This window comes from Phyllobates terribilis, unplaced genomic scaffold (assembly GCF_046119375.1).
Source record: "Phyllobates terribilis strain yellow unplaced genomic scaffold, ASM4611937v1 Scaffold_2__4_contigs__length_985480577, whole genome shotgun sequence".
Lineage (NCBI taxonomy): Eukaryota > Metazoa > Chordata > Amphibia > Anura > Dendrobatidae > Phyllobates > Phyllobates terribilis.
In genome coordinates this window covers 969,238,744-969,260,186 of record NW_027362762.1, presented here as the reverse complement: position 1 = coordinate 969,260,186, position 21,443 = coordinate 969,238,744, and the positions used below count along the sequence as shown (strand labels likewise).

The 21,443-nt window shown below is 43.8% G+C and overlaps 1 protein-coding gene across 9 annotated transcripts in view; it reads left to right on the top strand.

The window, feature by feature from the left end:
- The window catches only part of STXBP5L (syntaxin binding protein 5L), a 604,719-nt gene that overhangs the window by 508,501 nt on the left and 74,775 nt on the right, over positions 1 to 21,443 (top strand). For 5 of the 9 annotated variants that reach the window (XM_073668707.1, XM_073668703.1, XM_073668705.1 and 2 more), the window contains exon 19: positions 10,902 to 10,973. The exons of the other annotated variants lie outside the window; for them this stretch is intronic. In XM_073668707.1, coding sequence (XP_073524808.1) covers positions 10,902 to 10,973 — 72 coding nt within the window. The remainder of the gene's footprint in view (positions 1 to 10,901; positions 10,974 to 21,443) is intronic. 9 annotated transcript variants of the gene reach the window in all.

The window sequence follows — 21,443 nt, the reverse complement described above, 5'->3', positions numbered from 1 at the left end:
TGCAGCTCTGGAGTATAATACAGGATGTAACTCAGGATCAGTAATGTAATATATGTACACAGTGACTGCACCAGCAGAATAGTGAGTGCAGCTCTGGAGTATAATACAGGAGGTAACTCAGGATCAGTAATGTAATGTATGTACACAGTGACTACACCAGCAGAATAGTGAGTGCAGCTCTGGGGTATAATACACGATGTAACTCAGGATCAGTAACGTAATGTATGTACACAGTGACCGTACCAGCAGAATAGTGAGTGCAGCTCTGGAGTATAATACAGGAGGTAACTCAGGATCAGTAATGTAATGTATGTACACAGTGACTGCACCAGCAGAATAGTGAGTGCAGCTCTGGAGTATAATACAGGATGTAACTCAGGATCAGTAATGTATGTACACAGTGACTGCACCAGCAGAATAGTGAGTGCAGGTCTGGAGTATAATACAGGATGTAACTCAGGATCAGTAATGTAATGTATGTACACAGTGACAGCACCAGCAGAATAGTGAGTGCAGCTCTGGAGTATAATACAGGAGGTAACTCAGGATCAGTAATGTAATGTATGTACACAGTGACTGCACCAGCAGAATAGTGAGTGCAGCTCTGGAGTATAATACAGGAGGTAACTCAGGATCAGTAATGTAATGTATGTACACAGTGACTCCACCAGCAGAATAGTGAGTGCAGCTCTGGAGTATAATACAGGAGGTAACTCAGGATCAGTAATGTAATGTATGTACACAGTGACTGCACCAGCAGAATAGTGAGCGCAGCTCTGGAGTATAATACAGGATGTAACTCAGGATCAGTAATGTAATGTATGTACACAGTGACTGCACCAGCAGAATAGTGAGTGCAGCTCTGGAGTATAATACAGGATGTAACTCAGGATCAGTAATGTAATGTATGTACACAGTAACTGCACCAGCAGAATAGTGAGTGCAGCTCTGGGGTATAATACACGATGTAACTCAGGATCAATAACGTAATGTATGTACACAGTGACCGTACCAGCAGAATAGTGAGTGCAGCTCTGGAGTATAATACAGGATGTAACTCAGGATCAGTAATGTAATGTATGTACAGAGTGACTGCACCAGCAGAATAGTGAGTGCAGCTCTGGAGTATAATACAGGATGTAACTCAGGATCAGTAATGTATGTACACAGTGACTGCACCAGCAGAATAGTGAGTGCAGCTCTGGCGTTTAATACAGGAGGTAGCTCAGGATCAGTAATGTATGTACGCAGTGACTGCACAAGCAGAATAGTGAGTGCAGCTCTGGAGTATAATACAGGATGTAACTCAGGATCAGTAATGTAATGTATGTACACAGTGACTCCACCAGCAGAATAGTGAGTGCAGCTCTGGAGTATAATACAGGATGTAACTCAGGATCAGTAATGTAATGTATGTACACAGTGACTGCACCAGCAGAATAGTGAGTGCAGCTCTGGAGTATAATACAGGAGGTAACTCAGGATCAGTAATGTATGTACACAGTGACTGCACCAGCAGAATAGTGAGTGCAGCTCTGGAGTATAATACAGGAGGTAACTCAGGATCAGTAATGTAATGTATGTACACAGTGACTGCACCAGCAGAATAGTGAGTGCAGCTCTGGAGTATAATACAGGATGTAACTCAGGATCAGTAATGTATGTACACAGTGACTGCACCAGCAGAATAGTGAGTGCAGCTCTGGAGTATAATACAGGAGGTAACTCAGGATCAGTAATGTAATGTATGTACACAGTGACTGCACCAGCAGAATAGTGAGTGCAGCTCTGGGGTATAATACGAGGAGGTAACTCAGGATCAGTAATGTAATGTATGTACACAGTGACTGCACCAGCAGAATAGTGAGTGCAGCTCTGGAGTATAATACAGGAGGTAACTCAGGATCAGTAATGTATGTACACAGTGCCTGCACCAGCAGAATAGTGAGTGCAGCTCTGGAGTATAATACAGGATGTAACTCAGGATCAGTAATGTAATGTATGTACACAGTGACTCCACCAGCAGAATAGTGAGTGCAGCTCTGGAGTATAATACAGGATGTAACTCAGGATCAGTAATGTAATGTATGTACACAGTGACTCCACCAGCAGAATAGTGAGTGCAGCTCTGGAGTATAATACAGGAGGTAACTCAGGATCAGTAATGTAATGTATGTACACAGTGACTGCACCAGCAGAATAGTGAGTGCAGCTCTGGAGTATAATACAGGATGTAACTCAGGATCAGTAATGTAATGTATGTACACAGTGACTGCACCAGCAGAATAGTGAGTGCAGCTCTGGAGTATAATACAGGAGGTAACTCAGGATCAGTAATGTATGTACACAGTGACTGCACCAGCAGAATAGTGAGTGCAGCTCTGGAGTATAATACAGGATGTAACTCAGGATCAGTAATGTATGTACACAGTGACTGCACCAGCAGAATAGTGAGTGCAGCTCTGGAGTATAATACAGGAGGTAACTCAGGATCAGTAATGTAATGTATGTACACAGTGACTCCACCAGCAGAATAGTGAGTGCAGCTCTTGGGTATAATACAGGAGGTAACTCAGGATCAGTAATGTAATGTATGTACACAGTGACTGCATCAGCAGAATAGTGAGTGCAGCTCTGGGGTATAATACAGGAGGTAACTCAGGATCAGTAATGTAATGTATGTACACAGTGACTGCACCAGCAGAATAGTGAGTGCAGCTCTGGAGTATAATACAGGAGGTAACTCAGGATCAGTAATGTATGTACACAGTGACTGCACCAGCAGAATAGTGAGTGCAGCTCTGGAGTATAATACAGGATGTAACTCAGGATCAGTAATGTAATGTATGTACACAGTGACTCCACCAGCAGAATAGTGAGTGCAGCTCTGGAGTATAATACAGGATGTAACTCAGGATCAGTAATGTAATGTATGTACACAGTGACTCCACCAGCAGAATAGTGAGTGCAGCTCTGGAGTATAATACAGGAGGTAACTCAGGATCAGTAATGTAATGTATGTACACAGTGACTGCACCAGCAGAATAGTGAGTGCAGCTCTGGAGTATAATACAGGATGTAACTCAGGATCAGTAATGTAATGTATGTACACAGTGACTGCACCAGCAGAATAGTGAGTGCAGCTCTGGAGTATAATACAGGAGGTAACTCAGGATCAGTAATGTATGTACACAGTGACTGCACCAGCAGAATAGTGAGTGCAGCTCTGGAGTATAATACAGGATGTAGCTCAGGATCAGTAATGTATGTACACAGTGACTGCACCAGCAGAATAGTGAGTGCAGCTCTGGAGTATAATACAGGAGGTAACTCAGGATCAGTAATGTAATGTATGTACACAGTGACTCCACCAGCAGAATAGTGAGTGCAGCTCTGGGGTATAATACAGGAGGTAACTCAGGATCAGTAATGTAATGTATGTACACAGTGACTGCACCAGCAGAATAGTGAGTGCAGCTCTGGAGTATAATACAGGAGGTAACTCAGGATCAGTAATGTAATGTATGTACACAGTGACTGCACCAGCAGAATAGTGAGTGCAGCTCTGGAGTATAATACAGGAGGTAACTCAGGATCAGTAATGTAATGTATGTACACAGTGACTGCACCAACAGAATAGTGAGTGCAGCTCTGGAGTATAATACAGAATGTAACTCAGGATCAGTAATGTAATGTATGTACACAGTGACTGCACCAGCAGAATAGTGAGTGCAGCTCTGGAGTGTAATACAGGATGTAACTCAGGATCAGTAATGTAATGTATGTACACAGTGACTGCACCAGCAGAATAGTGAGTGCAGCTCTGGAGTATAATACAGGAGGTAACTCAGGATCAGTAATTTAATGTATGTACACAGTGACTCCACCAGCAGAATAGTGAGTGCAGCTCTAGAGTATAATACAGGATGTAACTCAGGATCAGTAATGTAATGTATTTACACAGTGACTGCACCAGCAGAATAGTGAGTGCAGCTCTGGAGTATAATACAGGATGTAATTCAGGATCAGTAATGTAATGTATGTACACAGTGACTGCACCAGCAGAATAGTGAGCGCAGCTCTGGAGTATAATACAGGATGTAACTCAGGATCAGTAATGTAATGTATGTACACAGTGACTGCACCAGCAGAATAGTGAGTGCGGCTCTAGAGTATAATACAGGATGTAACTCAGGATCACTAATGTAATATATGTACACAGTGACTGCACCAGCAGAATAGTGAGTGTGGCTCTGGGGTATAATACAGGATGTAGCTCAGGATCAGTAATGTATGTACACAGTGACTGCACCAGCAGAATAGTGAGTGCAGTTCTGGAGTATAATACAGGAGGTAACTCAGGATCAGTAATGTAATGTATGTACACAGTGACTGCACCAGCAGAATAGTGAGTGCAGCTCTGGGGTATAATACAGGATGTAACTCAGGATCAGTAATGTAATGTATGTACACAGTGACTGCACCAGCAGAATAGTGAGTGCAGCTCTGGAGTATAATACAGGAGGTAACTCAGGATCAGTAATGTAATGTATGTACACAGTGACTCCACCAGCAGAATAGTGAGTGCAGCTCTGGGGTATAATACAGGAGGTAACTCAGGATCAGTAATGTAATGTATGTACACAGTGACTGCACCAACAGAATAGTGAGTGCAGCTCCGGCTTATAATACAGGAGGTAACTCAGGATCAGTAATGTAATGTATGTACACAGTGACTGCACCAGCAGAATAGTGAGTGCAGCTCTGGAGTATAATACAGGAGGTAACTCAGGATCAGTAATGTAATGTATGTACACAGTGACTGCACCAGCAGAATAGTGAGTGCAGCTCTGGAGTATAATACAGGATGTAACACAGGATCAGTAATGTAATGTATGTACACAGTGACTGCACCAGCAGAATAGTGAGTGCAGCTCTGGAGTATAATACAGGATGTAACTCAGGATCAGTAATGTAATGTATGTACACAGTGACTGCACCAGCAGAATAGTGAGTGCAGCTCTGGAGTATAATACAGGAGGTAACTCAGGATCAGTAATGTATGTACACAGTGACTGCACTAGCAGAATAGTGAGTGCAGCTCTGGAGTGTAATACAGGATGTAACTCAGGATCAGTAATGTAATGTATGTACACAGTGACTCCACCAGCAGAATAGTGAGTGCAGCTCTGGAGTATAATACAGGATGTAACTCAGGATCAGTAATGTAATGTATGTACACAGTGACTCCACCACCAGAATAGTGAGTGCAGCTCTGGAGTATAATACAGGAGGTAACTCAGGATCAGTAATGTAATGTATGTACACAGTGACTGCACCAGCAGAATAGTGAGTGCAGCTCTGGAGTATAATACAGGAGGTAACTCAGGATCAGTAATGTATGTACACAGTGACTGCACCAGCAGAATAGTGAGTGCAGCTATGGAGTATAATACAGGATGTAACTCAGGATCAGTAATGTATGTACACAGTGACTGCACCAGCAGAATAGTGAGTGCAGCTCTGGAGTATAATACAGGAGGTAACTCAGGATCAGTAATGTAATGTATGTACACAGTGACTCCACCAGCAGAATAGTGAGTGCAGCTCTGGGGTATAATACAGGAGGTAACTCAGGATCAGTAATGTAATGTATGTACACAGTGACTGCACCAGCAGAATAGTGAGTGCAGCTCTGGAGTATAATACAGGAGGTAACTCAGGATCAGTAATGTAATGTATGTACACAGTGACTGCACCAGCAGAATAGTGAGTGCAGCTCTGGAGTATAATACAGGAGGTAACTCAGGATCAGTAATGTATGTACACAGTGACTGCACCAACAGAATAGTGAGTGCAGCTCTGGAGTATAATACAGGAGGTAACTCAGGATCAGTAATGTAATGTATGTACACAGTGACTGCACCAGCAGAATAGTGAGTGCAGCTCTGGAGTGTATTACAGGATGTAAGTCAGGATCAGTAATGTAATGTATGTACACAGTGACTGCACCAGCAGAATAGTGAGTGCAGCTCTGGAGTGTAATACAGGATGTAACTCAGGATCAGTAATGTAATGTATGTACACAGTGACTGCACCAGCAGAATAGTGAGTGCAGCTCTGGAGTGTAATACAGGAGGTAACTCAGGATTAGTAATGTAATGTATGTACACAGTGACTGCACCAGCAGAATAGTGAGTGCAGCTCTGGAGTGTATTACAGGATGTAACTCAGGATCAGTAATGTAATGTATGTACACAGTGACTGCACCAGCAGAATAGTGAGTGCAGCTCTGGAGTGTAATACAGGATGTAACTCAGGATCAGTAATGTAATGTATGTACACAGTGACTCCACCAGCAGAATAGTGAGTGCAGCTCTAGAGTATAATACAGGATGTAACTCAGGATCAGTAATGTAATGTATTTACACAGTGACTGCACCAGCAGAATAGGGAGTGCAGCTCTGGAGTATAATACAGGATGTAATTCAGCTTCAGTAATGTAATGTATGTACACAGTGACTGCACCAGCAGAATAGTGAGCGCAGCTCTGGAGTATAATACAGGATGTAACTCCGGATCAGTAATGTAATGTATGTACACAGTGACTGCACCAGCAGAATAGTGAGTGCGGCTCTAGAGTATAATACAGGATGTAACTCAGGATCAGTAATGTAATATATGTACACAGTGACTGCACCAGCAGAATAGTGAGTGCGGCTCTGGGGTATAATACAGGATGTAGCTCAGGATCAGTAATGTATGTACACAGTGACTGCACCAGCAGACTAGTGAGTGCAGCTCTGGAGTATAATACAGGATGTAACTCAGGATCAGTAATGTATGTACACAGTGACTGCACTAGCAGAATAGTGAGTGCAGCTCTGGAGTATAATACAGGAGGTAACTCAGGATCAGTAATGTAATGTATGTAGACAGTGACTCCACCAGCAGAATAGTGAGTGCAGCTCTGGGGTATAATACAGGAGGTAACTCAGGATCAGTAATGTAATGTATGTACACAGTGACTGCACCAACAGAATAGTGAGTGCAGCTCTGGAGTATAATACAGGAGGTAACTCAGGATCAGTAATGTAATGTATGTACACAGTGACTGCACCAGCAGAATAGTGAGTGCAGCTCTGGAGTATAATACAGGAGGTAACTCAGGATCAGTAATGTAATGTATGTACACAGTGACTGCACCAGCAGAATAGTGAGTGCAGCTCTGGAGTATAATACAGGATGTAACTCAGGATCAGTAATGTAATGTATGTACAGAGTGACTGCACCAGCAGAATAGTGAGTGCAGCTCTGGAGTATAATACAGGATGTAACACAGGATCAGTAATGTAATGTATGTACACAGTGACTGCACCAGCAGAATAGTGAGTGCAGCTCTGGAGTATAATACAGGAGGTAACTCAGGATCAGTAATGTAATGTATGTACACAGTGACTCCACCAGCAGAATAGTGAGTGCAGCTCTAGAGTATAATACAGGATGTAACTCAGGATCAGTAATGTAATGTATTTACACAGTGACTGCACCAGCAGAATAGTGAGTGCAGCTCTGGAGTATAATACAGGATGTAATTCAGGATATGTAATGTATGTACACAGTGACTGCACCAGCAGAATAGTGAGTGCAGCTCTGGAGTATAATACAGGATGTAACTCAAGATCAGTAATGTAATGTATGTACACAGTGACTGCACCAGCAGAATAGTGAGTGCAGCTCTGGAGGATAATACAGGATGTAACTCAAGATCAGTAATGTAATGTATGCACACAGTGACTGCACCAGCAGAATAGTGAGTGCGGCTCTAGAGTATAATACAGGATGTAACTCAGGATCAGTAATGTAATATATGTACACAGTGACTGCACCAGCAGAATAGTGAGTGCAGCTCTGGGGTATAATACAGGATGTAGCTCAGGATCAGTAATGTATGTACACAGTGACTGCACCAGCAGAATAGTGAGTGCAGCTCTGGAGTATAATACAGGATGTAACTCAGGATCAGTAATGTAATGTATGCACACAGTGACTGCACCAGCAGAATAGTGAGTGCAGCTCTGGAGTATAATACAGGAGGTAACTCAGGATCAGTAATGTATGTATGTACACAGTGACTGCACCAGCAGAATAGTGAGTGCAGCTCTGGAGTATAATACAGGATGTAACTCAGGATCAGTAATGTAATGTATGGACACAGTGACTGCACCAGCAGAATAGTGAGTGCAGCTCTGGAGAATAATACAGGATGTAACTCAGGATCAGTAATGTAATGTATGGACACAGTGACTGCACCAGCAGAATAGTGAGTGCAACTCTGGAGTATAATACAGGATGTAACTCAGGGTCAGTAATGTAATGTATGTACACAGTGACTGCACCAGCAGAATAGTGAGTGCAGCTCTGGAGTATAATACAGGATGTAACTCCGGATCAGTAATGTAATGTATGTACACAGAGACTGCACCAGCAGAATAGTGAGTGCAGCTCTGGAGTATAATACAGGAGGTAACTCAGGATCAGTAATGTAATGTATGTACACAGAGACTGCACCAGCAGAATAGTGAGTGCAGCTCTGGAGTATAATACAGGAGGTAACTCAGGATTAGTAATGTAATGTATGTACACAGAGACTGCACCAGCAGAATAGAGAGTGCAGCTCTGGAGTATAATACAGGAGGTAACTCAGGATCAGTAATGTAATGTATGTACACAGTGACTACACCAGTAGAATAGTGAGTGCAGCTCTGGAGTATAATACAGGAGGTAACTCAGGATCAGTAATGTAATGTATTTACACAGAGACTGCACCAGCAGAATAGTGAGTGCAGCTCTGGAGTATAATACAGGATGTAACTCAGGATCAGTAATGTAATGTATGTACACAGTGACTGTACCAGCAGAATAGTGAGTGCAGCTCTGGAGTATAATACAGGAGGTAACTCAGGATCAGTAATGTAATGTATGTACACAGTGACTCCACCAGCAGAATAGTGAGTGCAGCTCTGGAGTATATTACAGGATGTAACTCAGGATCAGTAATGTAATGTATGTACACAGTGACTGCACCAGCAGAATAGTGAGTGCAGCTCTGGAGTATAATACAGGATGTAACTCAGGATCAGTAATGTAATGTATGTACACAGTGACTGCACCAGCAGAATAGTGAGTGCAGCTCTGGAGTATATTACAGGATGTAACTCAGGATCAGTAATGTAATGTATGTGCACAGTGACTGCACCAGCAGAATAGTGAGTGCAGCTCTGGAGTATAATACAGGAGGTAACTCAGTATCAGTAATGTAATGTATGTACACAGTGACTCCACCAGCAGAATAGTGAGTGCAGCTCTGGAGTATATTACAGGATGTAACTCAGGATCAGTAATGTAATGTATGTACACAGTGACTGCACCAGCAGAATAGTGAGTGCAGCTCTGGAGTATAATACAGGATGTAACTCAGGATCAGTAATGTAATGTATGTACACAGTGACTGCACCAGCAGAATAGTGAGTGCAGCTCTGGAGTATAATACAGGAGGTAACTCAGGATCAGTAATGTAATGTATGTACACAGTGACTGCACCAGCAGAATAGTGAGTGCAGCTCTGGAGGATAATACAGGATGTAACTCAGGATCAGTAAAGTAATGTATGTACACAGTGACTGCACCAGCAGAATAGTGAGTGCAGCTCTGGAGTATAATACAGGATGTAACTCAGGATCAGTAATGTAATGTATGTACACAGTGACAGCACCAGCAGAATAGTGAGTGCAGCTCTGGAGTATAATACAGGATGTAACTCAGGATCAGTAATGTATGTACACAGTGATTGCACCAGCAGAATAGTGAGTGCAGCTCTGGAGGATAATACAGGAGGTTGTCCATTAGTCTTGTATGTAAGAAGTGATTGTAGATCTGCTTCATGTTCCATGTTAGGTGGGCTCCTGCAGGTCACGCTCTGTGTATTCTCTGTGGACCCCTCTTCTTATAACTCCTCTTGACTTATCTTTGTGCTGTGTCCGCTGGGAGTTTTCCAGGTGACATATACGAGGGTGACTCAATCATTTTCCCCTTTTTGGCCATATAAATCTTCTGTTTTCCTCCCTGCTATCGGCATTTTTCGGAGGAGTTCGCTGCAGCTTTGAGCATTTTACATCCGGTCGTCTGGGCCCTCGGTAGGACACAATTGTCGCCTCACCTTGTGGTTTACGGAAGAGCAGGTTGCTGGGATTCATTTTTCGATCTTTGAGGGGGTCTTGTGTCGGTGCTTATCGAAGGCTTTGTGCTGAACATGAGGAAAGTGTTTTGTGATGAAGGTGTATGAATGGGTAGAGAGGTTCACGGCACGTGGAGGAGTGTCAGCCGTGAGAAAGCAGCCAGACCCCCGGCCACCACTGATGACCACCTTCTGCTGGACAGACCAGACTTTGGATCCTGTCCCCTGTAAGAAGCTACGAGGGAACATCTTATGAAGAGGTGAAGACACCGGTGCATTCACAGATCATCCTGAAATATATTTAAATGAAGGAATACGAAAGCGTGATGGAAAAAGTGTATTGTGAAGCCGGTAGATTACGTGGAATAATAATGTGTTTGTGTTTTCTAAAAGTTGATTGAAATGAATTCCTCATCCAGAGTGCGGATTTTTTTTGACTCACCCTCGTGTAAACCTCTTCTGACAGCCGCAGTTTGTCTCAGCTGGTGTTTCTAGTGCTGAATCCACTCTCTTGGCTCTCCTTCTTGGTTGATGTGGGGGTGGTGGGGTTCGCTGCGGCCGCCATGAATTTCACTTTCTTTCACTGCAGACTCTTTTTTTCCCTTTCTTTTCTCTGCCCGCCGCTGCTGCCGCTGATCTGCTGATGCGCTGGCATGTTCCACAGACAACTTTTGCATGCGTGGCCTGTCTAATTTTTACCCAGATATTACGAAACGGATCCGTACTTCTTACCAGAGTAAGTTCCCCGAGGGCTGCGGGTGTGACGCTCCTCTCCAGCTCCTCTCGCCATGAACACATTATTACACCTGCATGTCGCTTTATGTTCTTCCCATTATTGATGCTGTAGATGAGATGATCCTGACCTGACCCCATGCTTCTCACAGCTGAAGACTTGCTACAGTTGTGTCTAATCTAGACTGTGCTCTGAGCTCCACAGCCTGGACAGGACAGGTTACTACCCTCAGGAGAGACATTCTCACACTTACTTTACTGATGGCTTTCTGGATTTGATACAGTTTTAGCAGCATCTTTGGCAGGGGTCACTACCAGGAATGTTCTCATTCACTGACAGCAAGCAAATACTTGTACCTTTCCGTGTTCCCTCGGTTACTACTCCAGCAGCGTGTGGAAAAAGACCTTAGTGGGGTCGAAACATCAATCATGTCTCAAGTTTTGACTCTATTGTATTGATGACTTCCTTTTGAATAACACTGTGTACTCGCTTATTAAATGATTCCAGTCTATTGACATTTACTGAGTGCAGTGAACTTTAATCGGTAGGATATACTGTATATACATGTTTAATTTACAGGAAGAAACTGGGAGATAGTACTATCTGCACCTACATCACTTACATAGAGACAGGGCAACAGTACTACCTGCACCTACATCATTTACAAGAAGAGTCTGGGAGACAGTGCTCTCTGCACCTATATTTACAGTAAGAGACAAGGAGAAAGTACTATCTGCACTTTCATCATATACAGTAAGAGACAAGGAGACAGTACTATCTGTACCTGCATCACTTACAGTAAGAGACAAGGAGACAGTACTATCTGTACCTGCATCACTTACAGTAAGAGACAAGGAGACAGTACTATCTGTACCTGCATCACTTACAGTAAGAGACAAGGAGAAAGTACTATCTGCACCTACATCACTTACAGAAAGAGCCAAGGAGAAAGTAGTATCTGCACTTTCATCATATACAGTAAGAGACAAGGAGACAGTACTATCTGTACCTGCATAACTTACAGTAAGAGACAAGGAGAAAGTACTATCTGTACCTACATCACTTACAGAAAGAGCCAAGGAGAAAGTAGTATCTGCACTTTCATCATATACAGTAAGAGACAAGGAGACAGTACTATCTGTACCTGCATAACTTACAGTAAGAGACAAGGAGAAAGTACTATCTGTACCTACATCACTTACAGAAAGAGCCAAGGAGAAAGTAGTATCTGCACTTTCATCATTTACAGTAAGAGACAAGGAGACAGTACTATCTGTACCTACGTACATCACTTACAGAAAGAGCCAAGGAGATAGTACTATCTGCACCTACATCACTTACATAGAGACAGGGAAACAGTACTACCTGCACCTACATCATTTACAGTAAGAGACAAGGAGAAAGTACTATCTGCACTTTCATCATATACAGTAAGAGACAAGGAGACAGTACTATCTGTACCTACATCACTTACAGAAAGAGCCAAGGAGAAAGTACTATCTGCACCTACATCACTTACAGAAAGAGCCAAGGAGAAAGTAGTATCTGCACTTTCATCATATACAGTAAGAGACAAGGAGACAGTACTATCTGTACCTGCATAACTTACAGTAAGAGACAAGGAGAAAGTACTATCTGCACCTACATCACTTACATAGAGACAGGGAAACAGTACTACCTGCACCTACATCATTTACAGTAAGAGACAAGGAGAAAGTACTATCTGCACTTTCATCATATACAGTAAGAGACAAGGAGACAGTACTATCTGTACCTACATCACTTACAGAAAGAGCCAAGGAGAAAGTAGTATCTGCACTTTCATCATTTACAGTAAGAGACAAGGAGACAGTACTATCTGTACCTACGTACATCACTTACAGAAAGATCCAAGGAGATAGTACTATCTGCACCTACATCACTTACATAGAGACAGGGAAACAGTACTACCTGCACCTACATCATTTACAGTAAGAGACAAGGAGAAAGTACTATCTGCACTTTCATCATATACAGTAAGAGACAAGGAGACAGTACTATCTGTACCTACATCACTTACAGAAAGAGCCAAGGAGAAAGTTCTATCTGTACCTGCATCACTTACAGTAAGAGACAAGGAGAAAGTACTATCTGCACCTACATCACTTACATAGAGACAGGGAAACAGTACTACCTGCACCTACATCATTTACAGTAAGAGACAAGGAGAAAGTACTATCTGCACTTTCATCATATACAGTAAGAGACAAGGAGACAGTACTATCTGTACCTACATCACTTACAGAAAGAGCCAAGGAGAAAGTAGTATCTGCACTTTCATCATTTACAGTAAGAGACAAGGAGACAGTACTATCTGTACCTACGTACATCACTTACAGAAAGATCCAAGGAGATAGTACTATCTGCACCTACATCACTTACAGAAAGAGCCAAGGAGAAAGTAGTATCTGCACTTTCATCATATACAGTAAGAGACAAGGAGACAGTACTATCTGTACCTGCATAACTTACAGTAAGAGACAAGGAGAAAGTACTATCTGCACCTACATCACTTACATAGAGACAGGGAAACAGTACTACCTGCACCTACATCATTTACAGTAAGAGACAAGGAGAAAGTACTATCTGCACTTTCATCATATACAGTAAGAGACAAGGAGACAGTACTATCTGTACCTACATCACTTACAGAAAGAGCCAAGGAGAAAGTAGTATCTGCACTTTCATCATTTACAGTAAGAGACAAGGAGACAGTACTATCTGTACCTACGTACATCACTTACAGAAAGATCCAAGGAGATAGTACTATCTGCACCTACATCACTTACATAGAGACAGGGAAACAGTACTACCTGCACCTACATCATTTACAGTAAGAGACAAGGAGAAAGTACTATCTGCACTTTCATCATATACAGTAAGAGACAAGGAGACAGTACTATCTGTACCTACATCACTTACAGAAAGAGCCAAGGAGAAAGTTCTATCTGTACCTGCATCACTTACAGTAAGAGACAAGGAGAAAGTACTATCTGCACCTACATCACTTACATAGAGACAGGGAAACAGTACTACCTGCACCTACATCATTTACAGTAAGAGACAAGGAGAAAGTACTATCTGCACTTTCATCATATACAGTAAGAGACAAGGAGACAGTACTATCTGTACCTACATCACTTACAGAAAGAGCCAAGGAGAAAGTAGTATCTGCACTTTCATCATTTACAGTAAGAGACAAGGAGACAGTACTATCTGTACCTACGTACATCACTTACAGAAAGATCCAAGGAGATAGTACTATCTGCACCTACATCACTTACATAGAGACAGGGAAACAGTACTACCTGCACCTACATCATTTACAGTAAGAGACAAGGAGAAAGTACTATCTGCACTTTCATCATATACAGTAAGAGACAAGGAGACAGTACTATCTGTACCTACATCACTTACAGAAAGAGCCAAGGAGAAAGTTCTATCTGTACCTGCATCACTTACAGTAAGAGACAAGGAGAAAGTACTATCTGCACCTACATCACTTACATAGAGACAGGGAAACAGTACTACCTGCACCTACATCATTTACAGTAAGAGACAAGGAGAAAGTACTATCTGCACTTTCATCATATACAGTAAGAGACAAGGAGACAGTACTATCTGTACCTACATCACTTACAGAAAGAGCCAAGGAGAAAGATCTATTTGCACCTGTATCTTTTACAGGGAGACAGTACTATATACATTTACTGGAAGAGACAGGGAAATACTACTATCTGTACCTTCATTTAAAGGAAGAGACAGGGAGGCAGTACTATCTGCACCTTTATTTACAGCATACATGTCTAACTCTGGCCCGCTGAGTGATTATATTTGGCCCGCGATGCCGGCATCGGACCCTCCCGGCATAACACTTATAACAATATTGGCATCCAGGGAGAAAGGAATGATGGAAGAGGGCAGCCGTCTGCTCCCTCCCCCATCATTTTTCCTCTGCATGTGACGTCTCAGTGCCGCAGGCGCAATAACGTCACTACAAAATGCCCGCTGTGCTGAGCAGTGAGGGGCTGTAGAGCGCTCGCTGCCAAAATCGGAGCAGCAGGGGAACGAGGAGAGGTGAGTATATATATATATTTTTTTAATGTTGGGCCATTATTTTGTATGGAGGACTATGTGAGGCCAATATACTGTATGTAAGGCTACAACCCCTGGCAAAAATTCAGGAATCACCGGGCTCGGAGGATGTTCATTCAGTTGTTTAATGTTGTTGAAAAAAAGCAGATCACAGACATGGCACAAAACTAAAGTCATTTCAAATGGCAACTTTATGGCTTTAAGAAACACTAAAAGAAATCAAGAAAAAAAATGTGGTACTCGGTAAGGGTAATTTTTTTCAGACCAAGCAGAGGGAAAAAATTATGGAATCACTCAATTCTGAGGAAAAATTTATGGAATCATGAAAAACAAACACACAAAAGAACACTCCAATACATCACTAGTATTTTGTTGCACCACCTCTGGCTTTAATAACAGCTTGCAGTCTCTGAGGCATGGACTTAATGAGTGACAAACAGTACTCTTCATCAATCTGACTCCAACTTTCTCTGATTGCTGTTGCCAGATCAGCTTTGCAGGTTGGAGCCTTGTCATGGACCATTTTCTTCAACTTCCACCAAAGATTTTCAATTGGATTGAGATCCGGACTATTTGCAGGCCATGACATTGACCTTATGTGTCTTCTTTCACAGTGTTTGCTCTATGGCAGGATGCATTATCATCTTGAGAAATGATGTCATCATCCTCAAACATCCTTTCAATTGATGGGATAAGAAAACTGTCCAAAATATCAATGTAACCTTGGGCATTTATTGCAGATGTAATGACAGCCATCTCCCCAGTGCCTTTACCTGACATGCAGCCCCATATCATCAATGACTGTGGAAATTTGCATGTTCTCTTCATGCCGTCATCTTTATAAATCTCATTGGAACGGCACCAAACAAAAGTTCCAGCATCATCACCTTGCCCAATGCAGATCCGCGATTCATCACTGAATATGACTTTCATCCAGTCATCCACAGTCCACGATTGCTTTTCCTTAGCCCATTGCAACCTTGTTTCTTTCTGTTTAGGTGTTACTGATGGCTTATGTTTAGCTTTTCTGTATGTAAATCCCATTTCCTTTAGGCGGTTTCTTACAGGTCGGTCACAGACATTGACTCCAGTTTCCTCCCATTCGTTCCTCATTTGTTTTGTTGTGCATTTCCTGTTTTGGAGACATATTGCTTTAAGTTTCCGGTCTTGACGCTTTGATGTCTTCCTTGGTCTACCAGTATGTTTGCCTTTAACAACCTTCCCATGTTGTTTGTATTTGGTCCAGATTTTAGACACAGCTGACTGTAAACAACCAACATCTTTTGCAACATTGTGTGATGATTTACCTTCTTTTAAGAGTTTGACAATCCTCTCCTTTGTTTCAATTGACATCTCTCGTGTTGGAGCCATGATTCATGTCAGTCCACTTGGTGCAACAGCTCTCCAAGGTGTGATCACTCCTTTTTAGATGCAGACTAGCGAGCAGATCTAATTTGATGCAGGTGTTAGTTTTGGAAATGAAAATTTACAGGGTGATTCCATAATTTTTTCCTCAGAAGTGAGTGATTCCATAATTTTTTCCCTCTGCTTGGTCTGAAAAAAATTACCCTTACTGAGTACTACATTTTTTTTCTTGATTTCTTTTAGTGTTTCTTAAAGCCATAAAGTTGCCATTTGAAATGACTTTAGTTTTGTGCCATGTTTGTGATCTGCTTTTTTTCAACAACATTAAACAACTGAATGAACATCCTCCGAGCCCGGTGATTCCATAATTTTTGCCAGGGGTTGTATGTGTAGGCCATTTTAGTGTATCGAGGACTATATGGGGCCTATTATACTGTATGGAAGTCTATGTGAGGCCCATTAGACTGTATGGAGGACTATGTGGGGTCCATTATGCTGTATGGAGGACTATGTGGGGTCCATTATACTGTATGGAGGACTATGTGGGGCCCATTATACTGTATGGAAGACTATGTGAGGCCCATTAGACTGTATGGAGGACTATGTGGGGTCCATTATGCTGTATGGAGGACTATGTGGGGTCCATTATACTGTATGGAGGACTATGTGGAGCCATTATACTGTATGGAGGACTATGTGGGGTCCATTATACTGTATGGAGGACTATGTGGGGCCCATTATTCTGTATGGAGGACTATGTGGGGCCATTATACTGTATGGAGGACTATGTGGGGCCATTATACTGTATGGAGGACTGTGTGGGGTCCATTATGCTGTATGGAGGACTATGTGGGGCCCATTATTCTGTATGGAGGACTATATGGGGCCATTATACTGTATGGAGGACTATGTGGGGCCCATTATTCTGTAAGGAGGACTATGTGGGGCCATTATTATTATTAATATTATTTATTTCTATAGCGCCATTGATTCCATGGTGCTGTACATAAGAAGAGGTTACATACAAAATACAGATATCACTTACAGTAAAGAACTAACAATGATAGACGGGTACAGAGGGAGGAGGACCCTGCCCTTGGGGGCTTACATTCTACAGGATGGGGGAGCAGACAGTAGGTTGGGGGGTTGCAGTAGCTCCGGTGTTGTTGGTTGGGGGGCTGCAGCAGCTCCGGTGTTGAGGAGGCTGCGGGGTCATGGCCGGCTGTAGCTTGTTTGAAGAGATGGGTTTTCCGCTTCCGTCTGAAGGATCCGAGTGTGGCGGATAATCAGATGTGTTGAGACACAGAATTCCAGAGGACGGGGGATATTCTGGAGAAATCTTGGAGGCGATTGGGTGAGGAACAAATAAGTGTGGAGGAGAGAAGGAGGTCTTGGGAGGACCGGATAGTACATAAGGGAATATATCGGGAGATTAGTTCGGAGATGTACAGAGGAGGGAGGTTATGGACGGCTTTGTAGGTCAGTGTTAGTAGTGTGAACTGAATACCGTGGGCAATTGGGAGCCAGTGAAGGGATTTGTAAAGAGGGGTAGCAGAGGAGTAGTGAGGTGAGAGATGAACCAGTCGTGCAGCAGAGTTGAGGATGGACTGGAGGGGTGCGAGAGTGTTAGCAGGTCGGCCACAGAGGAGGATGTTGCAGTAGTCGAGGCTGGAGATGATGAGGGCGTGCACAAGCAGTTGAAGATTGAGGGTTGAGGAAAGGACGGATTCTGGAAATATTTTTGAGCTGGAGGCGACAGGAGGTGGCGAGAGCTTGGATGTGGGGTGTGATGGACAGGGCAGAGTCAAGGGTTACTCCAAGGCAGCGGATTGCCGGCACAGGGGAAAGTGTTATGTCATTTATTGTGATAGAAAGATCAGATGGGGAAGATACGCGAGATGGGGGAAAGATGATGAGTTCAGTTTTGTCCACATTGAGCTTGAGGTAGCGGGAGGAGAAGAAGGATATGGCTGCTAGACACGTTGGGATTCTGGACAGCAGAGAGGTGACGTCTGGGCCAGAGTGTTAGATCTGGGTGTCATCAGCGTACAGATGGTACTGGAAGCCATGGGATTTTATGAGCTGTCCCAGGCCAAGGGTATAGATTGAGAAGAGTAGGGGTCCTAGGACGGAGCTTTGAGGAACTCCAACAGAGAGGGGGATGGGTGAGGAGGTAGTGTGGGAGTGGGAGACGCTAAATGTGCGGTTAGAAAGGTATGAGGAGATCCAGGATAGGGCAAGGGCTTTGACGCCCAAGGAAGAGAAGATCTGTAGTAGAAGGCAGTGGTCAACGGTGTTGAGAGCAGAGGACAGGTCAAGAAGAAGGAGTGCAGAGAATTGTCTGTTAGATTTGGCTGTAAGTAAGTCATTGGTGATTTTGGTAAGGGCAGTTTCGTTGGGATGGTGGGGGCAAAAGCCGGATTGTCGGTTGTCAAAGAGGGAGTTAGATGAGAAGTGAGAGGAAAGTTCAGCGTGAACGTGTTGCTCAAGGAGTTTGGAGGCAAATGGGAGCAGCGATATGGGGCGATAGCTGGACAAGGCGGTTGGGTCGAGGGATGGCTTTTTGAGGATGGGTGTGATTGTGGCATGTTTGAAGGCAGCGGGGAAGGTACCAGAAGTTAGTGATAGGTTGAAGAGATGGGTTAGGGATGGGATGAGTGTGGGGGTGAGGTTGGGGAGGAGGTGGGATGGGATGGTGTCGAGTGCACATGTGGTGAGGTGTGATTTGGAGAAGAGACGAGTAAGGTCTCTTTCCGTGATGTTGGGACGGGAGGTTATGGGGGAAGGACAATGGTCTGGAAAACAAAGGGGTTGTGGTGGTTGGGCAGTAAAGACTTGCCGTGTTTGATCAGTGTTGTTTTTGAAGTGTATGGCAAACTCTTCAGCAGAGATGATGGCGATCGGAGGGGGCAGTGGAGGGCGGAGGAGAGAGTTAAAAGTGTTGAATAACTGTTTGGGGTTGTAGGATAGGGAAGATATTAGGGTTGTGAAGTAGGCCTGTTAAGCAGAGGTGAGGGCTGATTTGAATGCGAGTGTTGCTTGTTTGAATGCAGTGAAGTCATCATGTCAATGTGTTTTCTTCCAACGCCGCTCCGCAACCCTGGACGCTTGTCGAAGCTGTTTAGTGAGGTTGTTGTGCCAGGGTTGCCTATTGAGTCGTCGCGCTCTGCCATGCACAAGAGGGACGACCGAGTCAATAGCTGATGCGAGAGTGGCATTTTAGAAAGCAGTGGCGCTGTCTGTGTCGTGGAGTGAAGATATGGATGTCAGTGGTAGAATAGAGTCAGAGAGTGTGTGAGTGTCTAGATGTGCAAGATTTCTGCGGGGTGTGCTAGTTGCTGGACATGGGTGACAGGTGAGGAGGACAGGGATGAGAAGTTGAGTAGATGGTGGTCAGATTGTGGTAGGGGGAGGTTGTGAGGTTAGATAGGGAGCAGAGTTGGGTGAAGATGAGGTCTAGTGTGTGTCCGTCTGTGTGGGTGGCTGAGGAGGACCACTGAGTAAGTCCAAAGGATGAAGTAAGCGACAGGAGTTTGGATGCTGTTGACTGGCGAGTATCAGTGGGGATGTTGAAATCGCCCATGATAATTGTGGGAATGTCAGCAGAGAGAACGTAAAGAAGTCAGGTGGAGAATTGGTCAATAAAGCCCGTGACCGGGCCCAGAGGTCCGTAAATGACAGCCACTTGGAGGTTGGAGGGAGAGTAGATGCAGACAGAGTGGGTTATTCTGTAAGGAGGACTATGTGGGGCCCATTACACTGTATGGAGGACTATGTGGGGCCCATTATACTGTTTGGAGGACTATGTGGGGCCCATTATACTGTATGGGGGACTATGTGGGGCCATTATACTGTATGGAGGACTATGTGGGGCCCATTATACTGTATGGAGGACTATGTGGGGCCATTATACTGTATGGAGGACTATGTGGGGCCCATTATACTGTATGGAGGACTATGTGGAGCCATTATACTGTATGGAGGACTATGTGGGGCCATTATACTGTATGGGGGACTATGTGGAGCCATTATACTGTATGGAGGACTGTGTGGGGCCATTATACTGTATGGGGGACTATGTGGGGCCATTATACTGTATGGAGGACTATGTGGGGCCATTATACTGTATGGGGGACTATGTGGAGCCATTATACTGTATGGAGGACTGTGTGGGGCCATTATACAGTATGGAGGACTATGTGGGGCCATTATACTGTATGGAGGACTATGTGGGGCCCATTATACTGTATGGAGGACTATGTGGAGCCATTATACTGTATGGAGGACTATGTGGGGCCATTATACTGTATGGGGGACTATGTGGAGCCATTATACTGTATGGAGGACTGTGTGGGGCCATTATACTGTACAGAGGACTATGGACTATGTGGGGCCGTTATACTGTATGGAGGACTATGTGGGGCCATTATACTGTATGGGGGACTATGTGGGGCCATTATACTGTATGGAGGACTATGTGGGGCCATTATACTGTACAGAGGACTATGGACTATGTGGGGCCGTTATACTGTATGGAGGACTATATGGGGCCCATTATACTGTACGGAGGACTGTGTGGGGCCCATTATACTGTACGGAGGACTATGGACTATGTGGGGCCATTATACTGTATGGAGGACTATGTGGAGCCCATTATACTGTACGGAGGACTATGGACTATGTGGGGCCATTATACTGTATGGAGGACTATGTGGGGCCCATTATACTGTACGGAGGACTATGGACTATGTGGGGCCTTTATACTGTATGGAGGACTATATGGGGCCGTTATACTGTATGGAGGACTATGTGGGGCCATTATACAATATGGAGGACTATGTGAGGCCCATTGTACTGTATGGAGGACTATGTGGGGCCATTATACTCTATGGAGGACTATGTGGGGCCATTATACTGTGTGGAGGGCTGTATGGGGATCACAGTTGAGGCATCATACTGTGTTGGAGTCACCAT